Raw genomic sequence first — 26,534 nt, 5'->3', positions numbered from 1 at the left:
TCTTGTGCAAAAAGTCCCGATTAGTGTTTGAAACTGGAATGTGACACTCGGGTGCCACATGGCTTGTGATGCATCAAATCTAGTCGTCAAAACTGAAATTTAAAGTGGGATCACCAACAAAAATAACCTGTGCTGTCACATTTCCTGTACACCTTACTCATGCATGGAGGGGAGAGGTAGAGTGGAGAACGTTTCCCATTAAGCAATGCACAAATCAGGTTATTTACTCTATGTGTGTCGTAAGTGTTGTGCTGTGTTCAGCATTTTGATGTAATTCTGCTACATAAGTAGGTTGGTATATCAGCCAAAATTGTTGAAATTAACAACTTACAAATAAGGTATTTTGGTGTGCAGGGAGACAAGTAAAAGTGAACGGCAAGCTGTATCCCAGTCAGTTGGAGAGAGTATGAAAGATATAAACCTTGTTTTTCACTTATAAAAAACATAGATAATACCATTAATAGAATTTGTAATGTATTAAAAACCTTAGCAGTTGGTCAATGAATTTGTTACAAAAATATGTTGTTTTTTATGTTCATGAAAAATATATATACTAGGGGTGGGACCGATTACGGTACTTATCGGTATCGGCCGATATAGGCATATCGTTAAAATTACCGGTTATTTTACCGATCCGATATATCGCTAAATATCTGATAGTTTAGTGCAAAATTCTGCCATTTTTGTTGTAATTTTTATGGATAATCTCCCATGTCCTACTTTTTTAAAAAGTAAATGTCTAAATATGCAATTTCTCTTGCACTGCAGTCACTTTGAAACGCACATTTTTTAAGGGGGTCAATGAACCTTTCAGGTTCTTCCAGGACCATTTCTAATTTTATATCGGATCGGTAGAATATCGGTTATCGGTAAATTTTATATCGGTACTTTATTGGTATCTGCCAAAATTTCATATCGTCCCATCCCTAATATGATCAAGATGGCGGATGGTAGAAGGAGTACGTTTCTTCGCTCCTCAAGTTTAGCCTGTGTTCTTGTAGTGTTTTGTGCAAATTTGTGTATTTCAACGTCATGAGAATTATTTTCCTGTAGTTTACGGTTATTGCAAGCATAAGAAAACAGTTTTTTCTTTGTGACGTTTCAGGAGAACACACGCTCCTTTCATCAGACATTTATTTTCATTTTGACTAAAGATACAGTTATAACAATGGTTAGTAATTTTTAAACAATTTTTTAGTTTTCTTGCAACTTGCAACTTGCAACAAAGATGAAAAATCTGTTGAAAAGAAATTTGTGTGCATTCCATTCCACAAGGGATTCTCACATAAAATTGCAAAAATTTTTAGAAGTTTTAATTTCAAAATTGTTTTTAAATCACCAAGAAGTTTGGAATGTACATTTAATGAATTCAAAATGAGAAACTCTCTACCAGATGTGGAAAGCACAGGAATATATAATATAAGTTGTTCATGTTCAAAAAATTATGTGGGACAAACAGCAAGGAAAATGGCAATAAGATGGCACGAACACGATTTGGACATTATAAATCTAAACCCAAGAACAGGTTTGTCAACACATATCATCGAAGAGAAGCATTTGATTAAAAAGAGAAGGGTTTTAAAAAGATTAACGGGAAACACAGAGTTGAATGTCTGGGAAGCCTCGTTCATTGCAGAAGAACACTGGAATAAATTAAATAATGAAAATGGTAACATAGATCCAGTGTGGAGTTTTCTTTTTCACAAATGGAGTAAGCCACCATCTTTAAAATTTAATGTAACAGAAAACATCAAGAGACTTTGTGAAAACAATGATGAATTTGAATTACCTGATGATATTTGGGATTCATAATTTAAAAAAAAAAAAAAAATAGACTGCTTTTTTCACAGTTAAGTTGCTATATTACAACAATGTAACATTGACAACATCCATTATATAACAGATTCTTTTTGTTTAAAAATTACTAACCATTGTTATAACTGTATCTTTAGTCAAAATGAAAATAAATGTCTGATGAAAGGAGCGTGTGTTCTCCTGAAACGTCACAAAGAAAAAACTGTTTTCTTATGCTTGCAATAACCGTAAACTACAGGAAAATAATTCTATCATGCAGGCAATGCGTACATACAAGAAAAACAACGTCATGAGACTGTGAAGTTACACCCTGCCTCGTCATTGTGGGCTAGGGATCCTGTAATCACCAACTGGATACTTGGTTACAGAAGTTACTTTGTTCCAGCCATTCAAATCGTTCCCGAGCTCTCTGCAGCCATGCCTCGGCTGCCGGTACAACGGGACCTGCACCCTCGAGGTAAGTCAACAACCCTCGCCAGCTACTGTCACTTCCTGTGCCTCGCGCTCCTGTGTGGTGACGTCCATCTGAATCCCGGGTCCATCCAACAGAACGCTACCTCCCTCTCAGTTTACTACCAAAATGCTCAAAGCATAAAAAATACACTCACAGACTGCACTATTCATCTGACGGAGCTGTTGAACTATGATTGCTTGGTTTTTACGAAGACCTGGCTGAACGATACTGTTCCAGACAATGAACTGCCTTTTGCGAGTCACTTCAATATTTTCCGAAAGGATCGGTCTGTTGGAAGGGGAGGGTGTGTCATGGTGTGCGCAAATCTGAAGTGGAAAAGCAAAATTCGAAATGATCTGAACCGTGATTGTGAAATCGTGTGGGTTGAACTTAACATGGAAAAAGGTAGGAAAATTTTAATTGGCTCGTATTATCGACCGAACAGAAACTCTCCCATGCAAATTCTGGAAGCCTGCAGGGATTCAGTCTTGGCAACCTTAATGTGTGGTGACGTAATGCTTTTTGGCGACTTGAACCTTTCAATCGATTGGAACACTCCCACGTCTGGTACTGCAAACTGCCCGACTGACCAATGGTTCATGGACACATTCGTGAATGGTATTGGTCTGAAGCAATTCAACATGCATAAGACACGCGGTGATAGCAACTTAGACTATGTCCTGGCAACACTGCCTGATCCAGAAATAACCCCGGAAAAAACATTACCATCGGACCACGACTCGCTAGATGTCCTTGTGTACCTACCCCCCGTGGAGAAGAGAAAGTCTCAACCGCAAGAGCAGCCTTATCGCCTGTGGCGGAATGCACCCTGGGAGGACATTCGACGAGCTCTTCATTTCTACCCTTGGTGTCTGGTGCAGGATGATGACGTCAACAAATCAGTGGAGATGTTTGTGGACGTACTTCATGCCGTGATTAACGACTTTTTGCCGACCAGGAAACCGAAATCTACAAAATATCCAGCGTGGTTTGACAATGAAGTACTCCTGGTGTTAAAAAACAAAAAGGAAGCCTGGAATCTGTGGAAACATAGCCCCAATGTGCATACACAACAAACCTGTAGCATCAGACGTCACTCCAAGTATTTACTTAGGAAGAAATACAAGGACTACGTAGACAACGTAACAGCACAGTGCCTTACCAATCCAATTCTTTACATTGCTAAATTCAAGAAAGCAAAAATCACGCATCCCCATGGAAATCAAGTACAAATAGGAAACAGCCTGTGGAAATAAAAGAGTGCACTTATTTAACAGTTTCTTTCACGAAAACTTCACCTCGCATGCTACAACCAACTCGCTCCCCGACATGCAGTCGATCTGTTCACACTCTTTATCCACTATCAAAACCTCTTCTCAAGAAGTTAAATCTCTCCTTGCCTCGTTACCCATACACCGCTCTTTAGGACCAGATGAAATTCCCACAATTTTCCTCCGTAACACTGCTGACTTCTTGGCTCATCCTCTCTCTTGCTAAATAGGTGCTTCTCTGAAGGCGTGTTTCCTCGGATGTTCAAGAAAGCCAACGTTGTACCCATTCACAAATCTGGAGATAAAAATAGTGCTACATCATACAGACCAATATCACTCCTGTCACCTCTATGTCTATAATCTGTGAAAAAATCATTAAGGAGAGATTATTCAGATTTACATCTCCGCATATCAGTACTGTCCAACACAGTTTTCTTCCTGGTAGCTCTTGCTTGACTAATCTTTCAGTTCTCCTTTGACATGCCACTAGAGCTATTTCCAAAAATTCCCAGCTAGATGTGATATACTTGGATATTTCAAAAGCCTTTGACAAAATAAACCATGCTCTTCTTATTCACAAATTATGAACTAGATTTAACATACATGGCATATTTCTCTCCTTAATCCAGGATTATCTACACTCACATACACAGCGTGTCACTCTTTCAGGCATCTCTTCTGATTTTCTTCCTGTCTTGTCTGGGGTGCCACAAGGGAGCGTCTTGGGCCCTCTCTTGTTCATCCTATACATGGACGATCTCCCTCAAAGACTTTCCTCATTTCCTGTCAATATACTCATGTTTGCTGACGACTGTAAACTTTTCAAAGAAATCTCAACCACGCAAGATGCTGTGATTCCCCAGAATGTTCTTTCCGAACTTGTCACATGGTGTAAGCAGTGGAATCTACAACTTAACCTGCAGAAATGTTCCTCCCTCACAGTCTCTTTAAAAAAGAACAAAATACATTCTCATTTTGTTCTTGAAAACAATTATATTACAACAATTGCGACTCAAAAAGATCTAGGTGTTATCATAGATGAAAAACTGAACTTTAAGGAACACATCGCAGCTACAAATAAAAGTGCAATGCGCCTCTTAGGCCTCCTCTACAGATTCACTGAAATTGATACTCCAACTTCTCTTAGCCTGTTTTTCAAATCATTCATTTCTCCGATTCTTGAATACTGCTCTCCAGTCTGGGCCATGGCTTCCAATACAAATCTTTCCAGTATGGATTCCGTCCTCAGCTTCTTTACCGCCATTGTTCGTCATAGAATTCCTTCTCTGCGGCATCTTCAGAAATCTGACATCCTGACTACTTTGAACATCCAGTTACTGCAGACCCGACGTGATATGACCGATATGAAATTTTTCTATAAAATCATCAATGGAAAATTAAGATCTGAATTTCTGCTTCCAGAATTCAACTTCAGAGTTTCCTCTCGATCGACCCGAAACACTGAATTGTTCCACACCTCCACCGCTAGGGTTTTCCTTATACAGCACGCTCTATTCCACAGGCTACCCCAGTTCTACAATAAACTACCCACAAACAGACATTTTTGCCCCTGAAAGTATTTTCCGATCTTCCCTAAAAATGAATATGTAAATCTTTGTTTCCTTGTTTATGCTTTATGTTTATATTTAACCTTTCTAGTTTTTACCTTAAACCACCTTGTCTTGTTCTTGTTATTCGTTAGAGTTTTCAGTGTAAAATGGCCTTAAAAGTGCTGTATCTGAAACTGGAAATAAATAAATAAATATACACAGCGTGACACAAAAAAGTAGCCTGCCTCCACCGAGACAACTCCCATTACATTCTGAAGAGGAAAATGATCATGTTTGGCACTCACCTTCACAGATGATGCTGAAATTGATCTCCCCTTGTTCATCAGTATATGTCTGCCCGTCTCGGCATGTTGTGCACACACTGTAAAGTCATGGAATTGATTCTCTACATAACATTAATGTTCAACATTAGTTCATTATTTGAGTCCACGGATTTGTCTCATACACACAACTCTTTAAATGACTCCACAGAAAAATGTCTCGCATTGTTAAGTGTGTTTTGCAAATCAGTGTGTCATGACAAATGGAACCATGCTTCATACCTCATAAAGAACAAAGGTCTCAAAAGTCTGGCTGCAATTGCTGTTAGAAACCACTGACAGTAAGCCAAATGTTTACCTTTATTTCCATTGCTGCACAGCTGTTACATGGTAAGCCTCCACATGCAGTTATTTCAGTATGCATTACCATGTTGGTCTGCTAATACAAACCTGCTGTGCCAATTTTCTTGTTGATTTCTTGGGACTTATTTGAATGTGCATGCAAATAACAACTGTCGGAGTGGAGGCGGTGGTGCTTTTTCATGTACCACCCTGTATTTTACAGAACATTTTTGCCATTTTTGGCTAAATACATTCATAAAAATGAGTAAAACAATGTTGTCGAATTGTTTAATAAAATGGATATTTGTTAAATATACGTATTTCAATCATTACTTAATCGTATCATTTAGTGTTCGGCAAGTACAATTTCTTGTACAATAATAAATAGACCGTGAATGGGAATTTGCAACAAATTTGACCCTTTTGCGGTCGTTGATACATATTTTGAGTTAGTCTAGTTATGACTGCGGACAGAACATGTCAGGTAAGAATTGTGCATAGAAACTTGACTGAACATGTAGATCAACCGAGACTCATTCCATTTTAGTGGTCTTAATTAACCTGTGTTAGTTTGTCACATTCTTAACTTTGCTGCTTTCTCTGTTTTCTCCTATGGATGTAACAATGGAATCTCTTTTCTTTGAAATACTTGCAAAATAATCTAACAGTTATTTTTAATGGTTTTTATTGATTTTATCTGCGACGTTTTGTTCTGGTTTCCCAGAACTTTCACAAGCTACACTAAGGTATAACAGTTGGGCTGAAAAGTTCGTAGGCTGACTCATAGATGGCGTTACTAGAATTAAATCCATGTGATTTTTACTTAGTACTAACCTTCAAAAGATACATGCACAGCTGCCGGATAATTAGTTCGTGAGATATAGCATTGTGAGTGAAGCAGCTTTTGTTATTGTGAAAAAATGGATAAAAAAAGAATTTTGTGTGTTAATAAAGCATTGCTTTTTGGCGAAAAAAAATACTGTTGAAGCCAAGGCTTGGCTTGATAAACATTATTCGGACTCTGCACCAGGAAAATCAACCGTTGAGAAGTGGTTTGCTAAATTTAAACGAGGCGAAATGAGCATCGAAGACGATGCATGCAGTGGACGCCCCAAAGAGGCTGTTACCGACGAAAACATCAAAAAAGTCCACAAAATAATTTTAAATGATCGTAAAGTGAAGTTGATCGAGATAGCAGAGACTTTAAAAATATCAACGGAACGTGTTGGACATATTGTGCATGAATATTTGAACATGCGAAAGCTGTGTGCAAAATGGGTGCCGCGCGTGCTCACAATCGATCAAAAGCAACAACGTTTTGATGATTCGGAGCAATGTTTAGCGATATTCAACCGTAATAAAATTGCTTCCCCATCCACCATATTCTCCAGATCTGGCCCCCAGTGACTTTTTCCTGTTTGCAGACCTTAAAAGAATGCTCGCTGGAAAGAAATTTAGCACTGATGAAGAGGTAATCGCCGAAACTGAGGCCTATTTTGAGGCTAAAGAGAAATCGTACTATAAAAATGGCATCGAAAAATTGTATGACCGCTATAATCGTTGTATCACCCTCGAAGGCAACTATATTGAATAATAAAATCGAATTTTGTCAAAAAAATATTTTTTACTATGTTAGCCTACGAACTTTTCAGCCCAACTGTTATATACAAAAAACACAAAAAAATAACTGTTAGATTATTTTGCATGTACAAAAAGTGGTTATGTGAACCTTCAAGAACAACTTTGAAATACTTTGGATTAAGACCTTTGAGCAGAGTTATCTTCAAGCAAGAGGATAATATGAGGGGTGGTACAAGCGAGAGTCAAAATAAAACCTTAAAAGTGCACAAAAAATTCCAAACAATGCTTGGAATTGTCCTGTAACTTGGTAACAGTGATACGGTTTGAAGAGTGGCTGACAGGTGACAGTATGATAATGGAATGTGACATGGTGGCATGGCAGTAGTGTAAAGATGGAGGTTTTGATTGGAAGATGCACCAAGGAGGAACAGTGTTCAGTTATACATTTTTGAGTAGTGACGGGATCAAAATCATCAAAATATAACAAAGAATGAAAGTGTACGACTGTCACTGCACCAAGTGTACGAATGGACTAGGAAGTTTCTAAACACTGTTATTTCTGCGACACACACACCTTGACCAGGTCAGGCAGGCACATCAAGTAGTGATGCCAAAGGCCATTGCAGGGGCTGAAGTCGTAAAGAAGGAAAATCAGCATTTAACAGTGGATCATGTATCTGCCTGTATTGATAAAATTAATTTCATCCATAAATCACATTTATATCTGCGGTATTGGACATGTCAAATGAGTCAATGATTATCATGCTATATTGTCCATGGTGTTCTGCAGTTTCATGAAGTGGGTGCCACACCAGCTGACTGCAGACTTGGAAGATCGACATGTTGATGCTTGCGAGGAACTTGTGCAGCTCTCCGCAGCTGAATGTGATAGCTCCCTAGCAGAAATTGTCACTGGAGATGAAACCTTGGTCCACTACCACCAACTGAAAGCAAGCAAGGAATGGCACAATAGCTCCTTGCCAAAACCGAAAATATTCTGTACACAACCATCCACAAGAAAGCTTATGCTGACGCTCTTTTGGGATGACTCAGAAGTCATTTTGGAACACTACATACCCAGAGGAGAAACAACCTCTGTGTAAATATATGCTCAGAACCACTCACATCTTGCAGAGTACTTGAGTACCTGTATTCAAGTCCAGACAAGACCATGCTCAACTCCATATTGCCCATTCAAAAGTTATAACAATCCAAAATCTGCTTTGAGTGTCCCCACCAAATTCACCAGACCTTGCCCCTTGTGATTTTCATGTCTTCCGAGTGGGAGCCAAGTCTCAAGTAAGATGAAGAGTGGAAGCAGGCGGGGTGTGAGTGGCTGCACTCACAGCCTACAAACTTTATTTACATAAAATAAATTGTGTATATAAATACATACATACACACACACACATATACAGGGAGGTTATTTCAGTCGTTCACCGCCAGAGTGACGGCCGTTCCGCGGACTCTTCATGCAACAGGTCCCGGCAAATTGCGTTCAGGAAGTCCGTAACAGAAACTGCTTGTTTTGTAATGTTTCCACTTTTCACAATTACAGTTACAATTACAATTGAAATAAGCACGTACCTTGTCGCACGGATGCAGGAAAAGGTGTCCTCCCAAATACAAATATTTCTGGCACCTTATTTCTATCTGACATCTAATCTTAGATTAGTCATCGCTACTTTATTCTCAGTTGTCGCGACAGCGCCTGCAGCTTATCGGGGGTTGGGTGAGTTGTCAGCCGCGAGAGGGCGCTTCATACTGCACGTGTCGGCAGTGATGCCAACCGTAGGGACATGTCCCTACGCATAGGGACTTTTCACTAAATTTCGCCCGCGTAGGAACGTAGGGACAGATTTTGCCAAATGAGGGAAAACGTAGGTACTTTTTTCAATCTTGGTAAATTACATTTTATGAATTAGTTTATCTGGATACTTTAGTGAGGAGGAGAAAAAAGAACTAACTAACAGATCTCCATCAGAATTTTGGAACATGTTATCGGTTACCAAAAACTTTCAAGGCAAGTTCCTTTTTGAAAACATTTCCACTCTCGCGAAAATAGTGCTAACATTGCCGCATTCTAACGCGGAAACGGAAAGAATATTTTCAATGTTAAGTGATACAAAAACAAAAAAGGGAAATAAAATGGGACCAAAATTGTTAAAGAATGCAGGAAATACAGCATCACCAACCAACATCTATCTCTTCACAGCAGCAGCATGTATGACTTCAAATAACATAATCAACAGTAAACGACTCAACGTTATTCATTAGGGGTGTGCTGGATTCTTTACTTTAAAAAGTCGTTAATTCTCGACGTTTTCTGCCTTGTAAGTTTCTGGAACTTATCGAAAGTTGTAAGTTTTTATTCTAGAAATGCAAAAACAATCACTTAAAGTGAAAATGACTTGTAAAATTCGAGATTTCCAGTGCTTCGGGAAATTTCGAACATTTCCCGTCCAGAAAATTTTCCGACTTGGTCGGGAAATTGCAAATTTTTCAGTCCCGAATGTCGGGATTTAAAAAAATTACCGTCCCGATCCCGTCCCGACCCAAAAAATTCTGTCCAGCACACCCCTATTATTCATTAAGGCAAGAATTTACAATACCGGACCCTTCTGTAATTTCTATGCTACGTCTTATACTCACGAAATAATTATTCGTGATTATTTATCTCAAGTTAACATGTTGGGGTGAGGGGGAAAAAATGTTCATTAACGTGTAGAAGTTGTAAAATAAGCTTTTCAATTCTCGCAATGATTCTCCGTATACAAGTATGGTAGCCATATTTGTTGATATGAACAAATTAAAATTAGTTACGCTGTCTACAGCGTTGCCACACTGTTGATTTCATACTTGGAGAGCATGGATCGTGTAAGAATGGCGGAAGAGAACAGTAAAAAAGTTGTTAATGTTGTACAGATTGTTAGGTGGAGTGTGCAGGAGGATGGCTGTGGGCTAATTAATAAACTTATGGATTTCAGTATATTGCCCAAAGAACGTGCTTACATGTGACAGCGACAATCACGATGTAGAAGAACTGATTTGATTACAGGTAAATTTGGCAACAGTACATCAATCATAAAATTGCAGGATACGAAAATGGCGTCTTCGATGATGAACGTTTGCCGTTAAAGTGCTACGAAAATAATATTTTTTATCGGTTCGTAATCACAATTACCGCAAAACCATTCAGGAATAGCCCCACTGACCATTCTCGGTAAGTTTAGGTTAAGTTAGGTTAGGCAAACATAGTTAAAATTTGGGCTCGAAAAAAACATGCACGGGTAGCCCAACAAACCATTGACGGATAGCCCCACGAACCATTCAGGTACGGTTAGGTTAGGTTAGGATAGGCAAACATAGTTAAAATTTGGGGTCGTAGTAATATCAGGAATGTATATTTCGTTTTTTAAGTATTGGAAACACAAAATCTTCCGGTAAATAATAAGCAATCGTGCCGATCGCGGACCACTCAATGTCACTTATTTTGCAATTTCTACACGTGACCCCCCAAATTTTAACTTCAAATTCGTGATTAGGAGGCCTCAATTAGTGAGTATGCGAAATATTACAAAAAATCGGGGAGAGGTCCTGTATTGTAAATTCGCTCCTTCATTAATTGTGGAAGCACCGAGCAGAAAGATTTGGTAAGTAAATGTGTATATTTTATCTTCTGTTTGCATGCTCATGAGGTGTTTTTTTTTAGTCACTTTACTTGGCGTAGGGACATTTGGTCAGTTGTAGGGACATTTTGACTACGTCTGTAGGGACATTGCCGAAAAATGGTTAGCAACACTGTCGGCTACCAGACGTCAGTGTTCGTTCATGTTCAATTCTGTTTGCGTTCAACAGTACGCGTGTTGCTTATACTGTGTTATTGTAATGTGCTACTCATGGCCAGTGCTTTATTGTGTGTTAATTGTTATTCATTCATTACTTATGTCGTTAAACAAATATAGTCTTGAACATAGAGTTTTTATGTACGATAATTACGTGAAAACGAATTCTTGCAGAAAGTGGTCAGGGATTACGATAGACAGGATCTCTTGAACCTAAGAAACGTGTTGTATTGCTGTTGAAGGAAGTCATTTTCAACATCTCTTATAACACAGGAGGTTAGTGATCATCATTATTATTACTTTTAAATATCATTTTACGCTTTCGGTTTGCTTTATGCGCCGGGATGCTGTCTTCCCTTTCTGACAACTGACGATAAAGTAACGATGTCTAATCTAAGATTAGATGTCAGAAATAAGGTGCCGGAAATATTTGTATTTGGGAGGACACCTTTTCCTGCATCCGTGCGACAAGGTACGTGCTTATTTCAATTGTAATTGTAACTGTAATTGTGAAAAGTGGAAACATTACAAAACAAGCGGTTTCTGTTACGGACTTCCTGAACGCAATTTGCCGGGACCTGTTGCATGAAGAGTCCGCGGAACGGCCGTCACTCTGGCGGTGAACGACTGAAATAACCTCCCTGTATATATATATATTAGGGATGGGATGATATGAAATTTTGGTCGATACCGATAAAGTACAGATATAAAATTTACCGATAACCGATATTCTACCGATCTGATATAAAATTAGAAATGGTCCTAGAAGTACCTGAAAGGTTCATTGACCTCCTTAAAAAATGTGTGTTTCAAAGTGACTGCAGTGCAAGAGAAATTGCATATTTAGACATTTATTTTTTAAAAAAGTAGGGCATGAAGATTATCCATAAAAATTACAACAAAAATGGCAGAATTTTGCACTAAACTATCAGATATTTATAGATATGTCGGATCGGTAAAATAATCGGTAATTTTACCGATAAACCGATATGCTTATATTGGCCTATACCGATAGAATACCGATTAATCGGTCCCATCCCTAATATATATACAGAGAGAGGGGGGTTCCCATGTGATAACAGAAGATTTTTGTGTTTTGTTCTGTTTTGAAAATAACTGTGTTACAGAGTCGAGACTTGATGAAACCATTCAACAGTTTTTTTTTACGTCCACTTCAAAACTGTGGGCAAATCCAAATAATGTTTCAACAAGTTAAGTTGTTTAATAAAAAAATTTGAGACCTATGACATGGGATTGACATTCAATCCCTTCCACCAGAGGCCAAATTCCCAATTCAAAATAACACCGTGCATGCATTGGGGATAGTGCAGTTTATTACAAATTACAAACTTGCGTGTATACAAAAGTAAAAGCATGGGAAATTTCATTATAACTTTTATTATTACAAGATTGTTTTTCTTTCATTTTGAAAAAGGTCACTATTCAGTAACAACATTAAACAACAAAACAAAATTTTAATGGTTAGAAAAATACTTTCTCATTTACTATAAACTCTATGTTACAAATGCTTATTCTGGCAACATATTTTTAAATGCACACTGTTTAGTTGTATGTTACTTCCTTATTAATTCACAAATATATATTTTCCTTGACAGTTCAGTAGCTAACGCACATAAATTAGAACACATTACAGGATTCAGCAAACACAAATGCAAATGAATGGCAAATTTCTTAGCTTGACTTCACTTCAGTTTCCTGAATTTTACAGACAGGAATATAAACTAGGAAAATGAAGACAGCTCTCCTTCAACAGCGGCGTAATCAGGATTTTCGGAAAAAAGGAGGGGTCATTATGTATACTTTTTTAAATAGCAAGCCATTATGCCATCTTTTCCTGCCTTTGACATTCTCTTCAGAAATATTGGGCCAAAAGGGGGGGGGGGAGGATCTGCACCAACTCCCTTCCCCCTTGGGCATGCACTGTTTATCATAGTAATTATTATACACATTTTTTAAAAAATATTTTCAATATGAAGATAAAGCATATTCAGTGGCAACCCGATTTTATACTTTTCAGTGGCCCATAAATAAAAATATATAAAAGGCAGGAATCACAAGAGGGGAAGGGTTCGAACTCAAATGCAGGTAAGAAACAACTGCACGAGAGAAAAAAGGAAGACATGTAGTGAAAATCTGTGGCAGATTAATTACCTTGAAAGGAGCAGGGTGACTAATTATAGTTGCTGCCTATCAGGTTCAATGAAGCTATTAAATGAGACATCTGAATGGGTATGATATCCACATACTCTGTCAATTCACATGTAGCATGTAGAATGGTTCGAGTCCAACTTTAAACTGTATCTGTAGTTCAGATTAGTCTATCAGCATAAAGTGACCTCAAAACAAGTCTTATCAAACTTTTGCATTTTTAGTGTCAAAACTGGGAAAACGTTAATGAAAATATGGTATGTATATGTTGATAAAAATTAAAAGCATCAAAAAATCTATTACTTCATAGAAGGAAATTAGTAAATATTCAATGTGGTCTGAAATAGTTTCAACAAACAAAAATAACAAAAATCACTCAAGGAACAAGGATGGCACATTCACATTATTCTATTCCATACACTTATCCTTTTTAGCCTAATGCATGGAAAACATGAAGTATCAAATACAGCTCATGCCAATATTTTTATTGTAAAAAGTAAGATTGTCAATCACTTTGGACACATTATTCATGTTATTCCTTACTCTTGTTATAATTATAAAAAATAACTAGGGCTGAGCCGATACCACTTTGAACCGATACTCTCATCGATTCCCACCGATACTTCAAAATTGCAATAATTAAACTTTGTTCAAAATATTGATCAAAATTGATGCATAAAAAATCTTCTCCAACTATATACATGAATTTACCAATAAATTTGCTTTAGAATGTTCAAGAATTTCATCAGAATACTAAAAATGGATGTTATGTAACAAAAATGCACTTTTTCTTTCATAATTTGTGTAAAATAAAAAGAAAGTTTAATTTGGCATGATTTCCAAGATAATTAGAGTCCGTGAAAGTGTCGCGCAGCATTTTTAGGACCCCGTGAAAGACCAATATGCTGGAAAAGTATCTGCTGGTATTGGTAGATTAATTCCAACCGATACTTTTGGATACCGATACATCGGCATCGGCTCAGCCCTAAAAATAACCCACGGTATAACACCATGTGAGGGCCAGTGCCTACCTACCGACTGCCGGCCTCACTCCATTCAACCAGTTATGGGGTGATGTGTGGTCAGCACGATGAACCCCAGAAGACTGGAACCTGTGCACGTCCCATAGCCAGAGCCTAAAGCTTGCACCTTAGACTGAACGGCCATGGTGTGGGACCTTTTTATAATTAATTCTGTTTAAATATTGGCCTTAAAATATGTGAAAAAGTACTGACAATATTACTTTTACACTAACATATATATATATTTTCCTTTATTTTGTTTTCAGTCACATTTAATTTACTTTACGTTCATTATGTGTCAGGCATAAATTATTCATAACAATCAATAACAAATATGAAACTATACTATCATCATATTTCCAACTACTAACATAGTGGTAGGAAAATCAAGTTATAGATTATTTCTAATAATATAAATAAATTACTGTATACTCACTTTCATCTATAAGGCCAATTTCACACCAAATCTTGCGTGAGAACAAACCAAAGAATTGCAACCTTTCACATCATGGTGGTGCGATACACTGCATAAGCCTGCACTTGATTACTTCATCTTCAAGCAACATACAACACATGTCACTTGTCAGTTTGGTGTGATATCAGCCTAAGACCAGCTTATGTTAATTATACTGTCACACGCATGTGGAACTTTCGAAACTCAATCAATCATCCTCACTGGAGCCACTATCATAGCCAAGCTGTTCGTGCCACCAGTCCTTCACTTCCAGCAGGACGTTTGATACTTTTGGCATAACAGCTTTAACTGTAATGTCTCTCAGAAATGGACTTGGCTCTGCACCTTCCGTGACATGAGGTAAGTTGTTCTTTGCACCTATTAGACACAGATAATAAAATAACACATTACTCTATTGCTAAAATAAAAATCAGCATAAAATTACACTCCCAAAAACAATGTTTAGAATTTTGATATTACAGTCCTTTCTTTAGAGTAACTTCACTGAATGGTTCCAATACATCAATATCAATAAGGATTGGATAAATTAATCAGAAATAGTCAAATTCAATCAAAAAAATAAGTAATAGCTGATATAGGCATATCCAGGTATCAGTTAATTAGTAAAATCACTACATCTATATATATAAACAGTAATTTGGTGCAAAATTATGCCTCTTTGTTACTTCTTGTTAAGAATATAGCTGTATCGGAAAAATTATCAATACTGATGATTTTACCAATCCAATGTATCTATAAATGTTTTATTTTAAATTTGGTGTAATATTTTGGCATTTTATTATCATTTTTATGGATATAAACATATAATCTCCATTCCCTACTTTTTAAAAAGTAAATATCTAAATATTCAGCTTATGATGGCAGTCTTCTTGTAATGTACATATATTAAGGAGGTCAATGAACCATTCACATTCTTCAATGAACACTTTGAATTCTATATCAAATAGATAGAAGGTTATCAGTATCAGTAAATTTCATATCAGTATTTTATTGGTATCAGCTAAAATTTCATATCAGTGCATCTCTATTCTAATGAATATAATAATATAATTCATATGTCATTGTCATAGTTTTGTAAACAAATTTCTGAATACACAGTTTTTCTTGAAAGGCAAAGCCCGATGCAATCACTTTGTTACCAATGAAGGAGGTTCATGTTCTTCGAGAAATATTTATCATTTTATGTCAGGTTAGTACAATATCAGTTATCATTAAATTTTATATATCTACTGTATTGGTACTTAAGTTTTATTAGCTTTTAAAATTAAGAAACAAGGTTATACCTAAAAGAAGCAAAAGGTTTGTTTGTTTGATTTTCTTACAATGAGGTTTTACAAGGTTAATATAATACACATCATAGATGTTACATATCAGATGTGATATATTTCAAATTGTTTATTCTATTATGGCAGCTAATATCAAATTTTATGCATAATATGAAGTATTTTACTAATAAAACATGCAAGAGTAGAAACTTTGTTAAAACTATAAAGCAACTTATACTACCACATTCCATCTTAAGTTAGCCTAAAGACTAAGTTCTCAAAAATAGCTTACTCTTTCTAAGATCTTCAATTACAAGCAGGTGTAATTATTCCTACTGTCAATTTTAGCTAAATATAGACATAGGGGGAAAATGCTGACCTTGAGTTCTGCTGTTTCTCTTCTTGGCTCCTGGCCTTTCTTTATCTACCCTAGCAGCAGGATCAGACAAAGTCGGAGCCAGAAATTTTCGTCCAGGAGCACTTTCACCACTGTCCGAATGTGGAATGGTAATAGGCTTCTTACGAAGTCGTGGTCCATCTGGTTCCTGTAATAGTTAAATCTCAAGAATTAAATTCACATTTCATTATATGGCAACAGATATACAACAAACAGAAGTGATGGGTTCATGATGCACAATGCCACCTGCATACGCCTTATGTGATTACATTTTTGAATTGTTGTCATAAGTCCTAAGTCCACTTTATGCATAGAAAGACTAATCGAGACTGGACCTACAGTTTAGAGTGGGATCTGAACCCTGCGCAATGTGCCTCCATCAGGAATCGAACCCGGGACTCCTTGATTACAAGGAAACGACATTACCACTATGCCATCAAGGAGGTCCTTATGTGAATACACACTGGGGATAGGCAGATAGATATATGAAGATTTAGAAATCAGATCCGAATGGATATGGATAATCCAGAATCAGATACTGGATACAAGAGTTGGCATTAGGATAAATTCAGGATTGAAGACTTGGATTTCAGATCAACAATACAGGATTTAGATATTGGATCTAGATTTAAAGATTTAATTGTTAGGAAGATTTCACACTGAAGCGACAAGTGACACATGTTGCTTGGGAACAGGCCAATCAACAGCAATGTTTCACACCGTAGCAGCATGACAGGTCACACAAGCCTGCATTTGATTGGTGAAATCCTCAAGCGACACACTTGTCACTTTCGTGTGAAATTTCCCTTAGATCCACAACTGAAGATTTGGATATCAAATCTGCAATTTGGGATTTGGATATACGATTCAAGATTTAGATATTGGATCTAGATTTTAGGATTTAGATGCTAGATCCACGATTCAAGATCTGATATCAGATATGCAATTCAAGATTTGGATATTGGAATCATGATTTAGATTTGGATGTTGTATCCAGGATTCAGTTTTGAACACAGATCCATAATACAGTCAACTCTCGATTCTACGACCCCGGGTATAACGACCCTCTCGAAGTAACGACCCTTTTCCCGGGAACCGTGAAAAATTTAGAAAAAGATAGAAAAGTTTGAAAAAAAAAAGTTGAAAAATTGAAGGAAATCGGCCGAAAAATGCGTTGTTTTTTTCCCAACTCATTTCCTTCACGAGCGCTCTACCGCTCACAATTGGGTCTGAACTAAAAATAGGCACCACCACACCATGCTTGAGTGATATCGAATAGCACTTGACCTCTGCCCTCCCCTCCCTCAAGTGCACCAATGTTACCCCGCACCCGACGGCCGCTACCAAACGCGCCAGGCTTGTTTTGCCATGCTTTCTCTTGGATATGCGAGAAGAGAAGATCGAATGTGCTTGGATGTTATTTTAAATCGACCTTTTGTTTCCTTGTCCTAAGAGCTGCTGAAAACTCGCCGGGAAGGGTGGGAGCAGCCCGAAATGACTGCTGGACTTGCAATCTTTGCCAATGTGTATGGCAGGTCAAGCTCTTTCATCAATAAATACACCACCTTGAGAGATAAGATCGCAGGAATGTTCGAAAATACAGATGTGTGGCACCTGTAAGTCTGGCCCATCTGTCCAGTTCAGCAGGTTCCCGTGAGTGAGCAACTCTCGGCCTTGTAGCCGACAACTTCCGACAACTTCCGGTAACCGCTTTCATTCAAAATGTGTTCTTTGTTCCCTGCAACACTTCATAAAAAAGCGAAACTGTTAGAGATAATCAAAACCACATAGGTGAACTAAAGATCGTCAACCCGCTTAATGCGTTGTCATCCAGGTTTCCACAAAAGTTTACTTCGATCTTATGTGCATCATAACTCCCATTTCCCACTTTATATGTTTTCCTAATTGTGTCGATGTCGTATTATCTGCTAAAAAAGTGTTCCGTTGGCTTACTGACTTCTCCCTCTTTTCCTGTCAGGAAACGTAGGGGAGGGGGGGTGCAGATTGTTTCAGCCACGATTTTCTTGCTGATGCGGGCTGATTACAGGCGAGGGTGGAAAAGGACCCATCCCTCTTCCTTTCCTTTGACGTCTAAAATGGGGCAACCAGTTCTGGATATATTCTTGAAAACGAACAAAAACCATAGAACAAGTAAAACAAAAAGGGACCCCCCCCTTTCCCCAGCTCATTCTCCGCCACTGGTGTGCACGGCAATGTTGATAATTGCAGAATTCAGTTGTTTTTTTAAATTTATTTATTATATATTTTTTTTAATGCTGTTGTCTGCATAGGAAATATTGCCCGTAATATTGTCTGTTGCGTGGTAAAACGTAAAGCAAGGGTCATTTCTTTCTTCTTTACACTGCTGTTAAAAGTTCCGTCTTCGACAGTTGCATTATCTTTAAAATGCTGGGACTTTTCTCTTCGGCCACCTGTTGCTCGAACTTCCAGCCGGTCTCTTTGTTTTTACGATGCAGCTGGCGCCAGTGTTTTGTCTAGCTTCTGCTAAGCTCTTGCTTGCAGATAACAGCGATGACTCATCCAGGCGAAGAAAAAAGTTATTGTTTTGAATCTCGCAAAGCTGTTTTGATTTGACGATAACGAAATTCGATCTCCAGAAAGCAAAACAAGAGTTAAAATAACTTCATGTTCTGCGCCTTCTGATAAGCACAACTGTAAATTTAATTTACCTTTCTTCAGAACCATTCATGTGGAGGAAAAAAAAAGTGTGTTCAATGTAGGAATGGTGGCTGAGACTGATTAAAAAGACATTATTCAAGGGGAAAACGTTTGGAGGGGTGGGTGTTTAACATCAAGAATACTCCTAAATCCAACATTAAATCGTCGATTAATAACGATCTACCATTTTGATATGTGAAAATGCGCAGTTTCATAAAGCTTGTTTTCAGTTCATTTTATGCTGATGGGCTAATCGGGCCAAACCCGAATGATTATCAACTGCCAGGTTGTTTAATGACCTGTCCTACAATACGCTTTGGGTGAAAATAGATCGCAAGTTGCGCATTTTCTTTTTCACGCTGGATTACAATGCAAGTCAAGGAAGGAGTTTGGACTGCTCCCTTGAATGTGAATGGGGAAGGAGGGTGAATGAAGTTGGTTGAAGCAAAGAAAAGTGACTTTTTTTTTATGATGTATTTTACACAGCCGAACCAGAATGAAAATTACAGCCCTGCCTTTATTTTTTTTGTCTGGTACCTAGAGAGGTTGTGTTGTTTCTCCCGAGAGATCTAATCTTACCAGTTAATCTTGTAACAGACAATGCTCCAGTAAACCCGTATAAAATCCAACATTCATTCTGCCCGATTATCTCCCGACTTTTGCTGGCACCAGTCTGACTGGTGTCAAGATTCTTCGAAAATTGGTGCAAATTCCAATAACGACCCCTTCGAAATAATGACCCTTTTCCCGGGAACTGTGAAAGGTCGTTGAATCGAGAGTTGACTGTACTTGTATCCATATTTTTAACCTGGTCTCGTTCAAAAGATTTGCACATATGTTATATCTAAAGAAGCAGACTTGGTGGATGGGTGCATGAGAGGAAGGTGGAGGAGAAACATCTGACTGTCAATGCCACAAATCTACCAACAGAAAAGAAAATCTACCAACAGAAAAGAGCTGACCTCACCAATGCTGACACCTGATAAAGTCATAAGAGCCAAATCAATAGCAGTATTAAAATAAATACTTGGGGAACAATGAGCGAATATCTTCACACTGCCACAAATGCATCCACAATATCCCACAAACCTCTATGTAATCATGTTCTGCAATGAAGTCTCGCATTCTCTAGAACAAAAGTGTGGATAGGTCAATTTTGAAGAAAAAAGTTCATGAGATTTTATGCATGCTCTGTGGTAAGACAATACACAAGAAAAACAGATATCAGTAAAATGGTATTTACAATGGAATTAACTGTTTTACAGTAGAGCATCGATTATCCGAAAGTGTTCGGTCAGCAAATTCAAATGTAGTTCCGCTAGCGGCTGCTAGTGCTGTGACGCTGCAGCGCTTTCCCCCTCTCTGCCAACCAACGGACGTGACCAACCTCACATCGTCAGTGGCGTCTGAGCCTTCACTTGTGACAGATCATGCTGTAGTTGTTATACCGTTTGCAATGGCGACTAAAGAGGAAGAACCTAGCGACGACGACCGTGCTGAAAAAGGACCATCCAGTGAAGAATGATCGATTATCCGAAAAAATCAATTATCTAAACACCCCCAGTCCCGAATTGTTTCAGATAATCGTTGCTCTACTGTATTTAGACTTTTGGCAAAAATTATTGTTGTTGTACATACTATTTCAACTACTAGTAACGAACAGTTTTCATGTATTCTTATCTCACATTATATTTACAATGAGTACTATATATAATGCTTCGCATAATTTTATTTGAATACAAACAATTATAGAGTGATTTTTCTTGTATGTACGCATTGCTTGCATTGTAGGATTATTTCTCTTGAGGTCTACGGTAAACATTTCAGGAGAACACACGCTCCCTTCATCAGACATTCATAACCATTATTAGAACTGTATCTTTAATCAAACTAAAAATAAATGTCTGATGAAGGGAGTGTGTGTTCTCCTGAAACGTCACAAGAAAAAATAATGTTTCTATGCTTGTTACAATCGTAACTAATTTAGAGTGGTCTTAAATCATTTGGTTATGTGACAAGTTCTTTGATTTGCATAAATTATGTAATAAAATAATTCATACAGTACTTTTTATTATTAAAGACACCTTTTGTTTCCAAACTAGAAAAAAGTTATTTTCTACTTCCTCTAGGTGTCCAATCAGCTCCAAAGCAATCACTGAACACAGAGACAATTTGTCTGCCACATGGGAGACTCAGGTTCAATTCTTGGGTTTGGGGATCTCAGGTGGGAATTTTTGTGAGAGGCTCTGGGCAGCCCACAATTAATAGGAAACCAAGGTGGTTGGAGTGGGGTGCTGATCACATCACAGCCACTGGCAGATTCTCTTTCAATAATTCAGGGACATTAGATACAATTAGAACACAGTTAATTGTAATATGTAATTATATAGATTCCATCTTACCTTTATTTCCTCCATATCGCGATCAGCTATCACATCCTTTGCTTTGTCATCTTGGGAATCTTGCATTGCAGCTTCATTGGTTGCTCTCAAGCCAGCTAGCAAACTATTCTGCTGTTTCTGAAAAATAGTATACACTGGAATTAGTGTAAAAAAATTATAGTTAGTCCCTACATTGGTTTTATTACAAATTGGTAAGTCAACCATGCAGATGTACATTTAATTTAGGATAGACCAATAGTAAACTTTCAACAAATTTATGATAACTTAAAACTGACCTAAGATCAGTGGTGAAAGAACTTAGTGTTAAATGAGAATAACATACACAAACTCCTGACAAGTGATAAGCTACTTCAATAAATAAATAAATAAATAGTTCACATTTTTTTTTTAACATTTTGAGTGTTCACGCACAGGAAAAAATTCAACATTCCTACTGATAACCAATATTGTACCAATGCAAAGTTGGTTAGTGCACTGAGTTTTTGGTAAATCGCAGATGCATCATAGGTTCAAGCTTATAAAAACATATTTGTTCACCTGAAGAGAAGAGGTGTTCTTCCAAAAATCTAGTGATAAAGTACATAGTAGTAAAATTATGTTCAACTAAGATTGTGCACTAATAATTCTCTGATTTTGTCCCAAACTTTTGATCACAAGTCAATTTCTCTGATTTTTCCTGGGATTTCATTACGCAAAATAAAAACAAAATTAAAAATTGGTGCGCATAGCCAGGGTTGCTACGATTTTTTGATTATGAAATTCCCTGACATTTCCAGGTTTTCCAGTCCAAAAATGAAAATTTTCCAGACATGTTAATCATCATGATTTTTGCTTTTGAACCTGTTTTTCAATTAAATATATAGATTCATTAATTATTATGAATATTAATTTTCACAACTTTTTCTGAAGTAAATTTTATTTTATATGCACGAAAATAAAAATTCGGAGAATAACGTAAAATTACATAAAATGTATCAGGGGCTATAATCAGTTGCGTATAGCCTTCAGGTTAAGGTAAGAGAAATATATTACTTCCCCATAAGACATCTCCAGGATCTAAAAAGAACAGAAAAAGCTTATAAACAACATAATCTTCATAATCCATACAAAATGTTTAACTTTCTAGCGGATTTATAGTGCAGTACAAAATGCTGCTTTTTGTTTACATTTATAGCATCTGGAGAAAATTTTGTTGCACATAGAAATTCTATAGGAAATGCCAACAAGCCTAAGATCTGTAAAATAATAGATGATAACCTCTTCTTCACTAATCTTTCTGATATTTATGATCAAATTGTCAATGTACTTTAGTTATCAATCAGATATCTGGACTACAAGTTTTACTTTGATATTATTTCTAAAATCTAGTATAAAAGTGAAAATTTATTACTGAAATTTGAAGGAACAATAATTTTGCACAAGATTGAGAATCATAAGAATGAAAGGAACAAGTTTCTGAACTGAATCTATTGTGGGAGTGGAATCACAAGAACTGAATCCAGAAGTAAAAATGAACCGCTTGTTCATTTGCCCCTTTTTCTCGTTCAGACACCAAAATGCACGTAAATTCCAGACGATCTGCAAAATTCCCTGACATTTCCCTGTTTTTCAGGTTTCCCAGACGCACAGCAACCCTGATGGTACCAATTAGTACAAGAACCAATTTATATGTAAATCTTCCTCTTTTGCATATCTCTCTGTCCCCTTCAACACATTCACATGGAATACTTACAGCTCTAATTCTCCGGAGACAGCCTTCCAGCCATGTCCGTATGGTCTGCTTTGCTACCTCCTCTTCAATGATGTATTCAAATTCCTCACGTGCCAAGAGTTCTTCTAACTGCAAGGCTTTCCGAATGTCGACTGACCTGTATGACAACATGCTGAGTGGAAAGACAAAGGAATTAGAAATTGAGCACATAAATCATCTCTGAAAGGAGCATGTGGTGAATAAGAACAAATTATCTTAAAGTTTTGAATATCCTTTTAATCAAAAGTTTTCATACTAGCGCTGAACCAAAACCGATATCCCTGCCAAAGCACACTGATACCTATAACCACACTTGAAAATTTTAACAATTCAAAGTAGTTCAGAATATAATCTTTTATTATGTAAATTTTACATTGGTTTATATAATAATAATTAATAACCTGTGCATGGACGTCCACAGGATTTTTTCCAGGGAGGGGCAAGGAAGGTATTTTTTTCCAGGGGGGCAAACAAGGCACATTTTCTCCAAAAATAGTGCTGTTCCCTAAAAAAACATTGCTTAAATTTGAATTTATGGTGATCATGTAATAATTAACACACATTATTGTTGCTAAAATGAAATTATATGTGTGAAATACATAATTTTTGATTGACTTTCATTTTTCAGGGGGGGGCCACAGCCCCCCCCCCCCCTTCCGGATGCCCATGAACCTGTGGCGCAATAGCCCATTGAGGGGCCAGGCCTACCTATTGACTGCTGGCCTCACTCCCACCTAATTTTCCTCACTCATCTGAGGTGGGATATCATCCAACCAGTTATGGGGTGATGTGTGGTCAGCACTACAAACCCCCAGTCATTGTTGTAGGTTTCCATGCCAGAGTTACGCTACTCATTCGTAGCTCCTCAATTTCCTCACGATGGTGGGTGGCCACCAGTCCCATACACAGGCTGAAATCTCAAGAGAAAAGTTATTAGCTTCCCCCCAGGAAACTCGAACCCAAGCGTGTCCCATAACCTCAAAGTTTTGGAACGGGATCACTATGAACTATTACCATTAATGATGGCTAAATGAAACTGACAAATGGACACACACTCAAAGAAACATCCATGTCTGTGGCTCAGCCACCTTGCAATGCAGCTACAAATTTAATAAGTGGGCCAGGCAAAGAGTCCAGAACAAGACCGAATTTTCAAACATTTTAGACACACCAGGAAAAAAGAAAAATGTTTAGGTTTACTAAATGAGTACTCTAACTCAGAAAATTAAATTCATGGAGGATTCTGGGATTTTCAACTCACGTTTTCCAAAAGTCAAGGATACAATTTCCTTTGGTGTGGATTGATTGATTGATTTAGTTTATTTTACTTCGCATTTTGTGTATCTTGGCTAATTTGCGAAGATGGGAATGAGTGATGAAATGATGAAATTGATGAATGGACATTCACAAACAACCAAGCCCCAGCGGGATTCGAACCCGGGACCCTTGGCGTCGCAGCACGATGTGGTAACCACTCGGCCACAGGGTCCGGCCTTTTCGTGTGGAGAATGGTAACATAAAAATACAAACACTGATACAAAATACCAAGTAGCTCAGTTGGTATGGTATCCCGAGTCCCAGGTTCAAGTACTAGTCAATCCTGCATTTCTTATTTACATTTCTACATACCTTGTAGTTTTGTACTGTAGTAACTTTTAGCGAATGGACAAAAAAATCTATGTACTAAAGTTGTGCATTAAGAAAAAGGAATACCAAAGTATACTTACTTTAATACATCATGGAAAGTAACATCCTCTCCATTGTGAAGCCTCTCCAGCTCATAGCACATATGCTTAAAAAGTAGTCTGTCTTTTTGAGGATCAACTTCCAACCTGCCTTTCAGTAACCGAAGGATGAAGTTCACCTAGAATGCAAATAACAAAAGTTATACAATTTTCCTGAAAGTAATCATACAATAATACATTTTCTTGTGTGCTAACAACTGAATTAGTCCAGTCACTAAGGAATCTCATTGTTATGTGAGAGACCAGGGTTCACGATTCCTGGAGTGAGTACTCACAGGTAGGAATTTTGCATAAATGTCCCTGGAAAAGTAGTTTATGACATGACCTCTCACTATTATCTTATTAGGGTCGCATTTTGACATTTTTTGGCTAATCGCAATAATGACAATGAGTACTGTGGTGAAGTGGTCTGTAGAGCATACTGCAAAGCCAGAGGTTGCAGATTCAAACCTGGTTAAGGCATGGATGTATGAACTCACATTGTCTGCTATTGTGGCAGGAATGCGACAGAGTTATGCCTCTTAGCTTAAAACTAGCGACCTGAATTTTTCACATTAATTTTTTTTCAAAATTAGTTTTATTTTTGTCACTTTTCACATTATTTGATCCAATAATAATAATAAAAAAGCAACACGAAACATCAAAATGATACAAAAAGGACAGTTACATGACTTAAAACGTTTGCATCAACTTTTCAACCACATTATAATGCCCATGCACCCACATGATTAGCATTCTCAACTTTGGTGTAAGCCATGTCCAGTTTGATCCCTTGTAAGTTCCAGAATTTCAGTGATCACCCTGTATTTTGAGGATAATTTGAAAACTACCAGAAGAGAAGCAGTACAACACTACAATCTAGAAAGCCCTAAAACAGGCAGCATGTACTAATTTTCATGGTATTTATTGTCATATACTTGTAAAAAGTGATGAAATTCGTGAGAGAAATGCAAAATTGCATAAAATTCACATTATTTAATGACTTACTAGACAAAAATGTCTTTACATATCCTTTTATCCACTTGTCATCACTTTCTGACAAACGTTTTTTGGCATTATCAGATGCAAAAAATTTAGGTTACTAACTGTAACTCAATAGTTGAAGAAGTGATGTAAAATAACCCAAACGAAAAGAAAGAAATTGAATGATGATTAGATGAACTTATTTGAATCTGGTAACTGCAGAGGTGAGAATATGAGTTAACTGCTCGATAGGCTTGACTCAAGGCAGCAATCCGTTTATAAACAAAACATTAAAAAAAGGCTCACAGAGTCCAAAGTTGTGGAAATTTTGAGGAGGCAAGATGTTGGCTTCACAGCTCAATGACATAGCATTGGCACAGAATACCAAAGGGTCAGGTTTGATTAATGGTCGAGTCACTATTTTCACATCTCTTTTTGTTTAAGCAAAAATGTATTTTGTGTAAAGACCAGGTGCAAAGTGAGCATAAATATTCACATGAGTTCATTGCTATCAACTCATTTATCACC

General features: G+C 37.3%; 1 protein-coding gene across 2 annotated transcripts in view; it reads right to left on the bottom strand.

Moving 5' to 3' along the window:
• Positions 1-12,527: 12,527 nt before the first annotated feature.
• na (sodium leak channel non-selective protein na) overlaps positions 12,528-26,534 on the bottom strand; it is a 120,407-nt gene continuing 106,400 nt past the window's right edge. For both annotated transcript variants that reach the window (XM_083115503.1, XM_083115501.1), the window contains 5 exons: positions 25,026-25,162; positions 23,281-23,431; positions 21,549-21,665; positions 16,450-16,615; positions 12,528-15,162 (listed from right to left, as the gene is read on the bottom strand). In XM_083115503.1, coding sequence (XP_082971629.1) covers positions 14,993-15,162; positions 16,450-16,615; positions 21,549-21,665; positions 23,281-23,431; positions 25,026-25,162 — 741 coding nt within the window. In that variant the 3' untranslated portion in view covers positions 12,528-14,992. The remainder of the gene's footprint in view (positions 15,163-16,449; positions 16,616-21,548; positions 21,666-23,280; positions 23,432-25,025; positions 25,163-26,534) is intronic.

The sequence above is a fragment of the Lepisma saccharinum genome, chromosome 30 (genome assembly GCF_977018435.1).
Source record: "Lepisma saccharinum chromosome 30, izLepSacc3.1, whole genome shotgun sequence".
Lineage (NCBI taxonomy): Eukaryota > Metazoa > Arthropoda > Insecta > Zygentoma > Lepismatidae > Lepisma > Lepisma saccharinum.
This window is presented reverse-complemented; position numbering and strand designations above follow the sequence as displayed.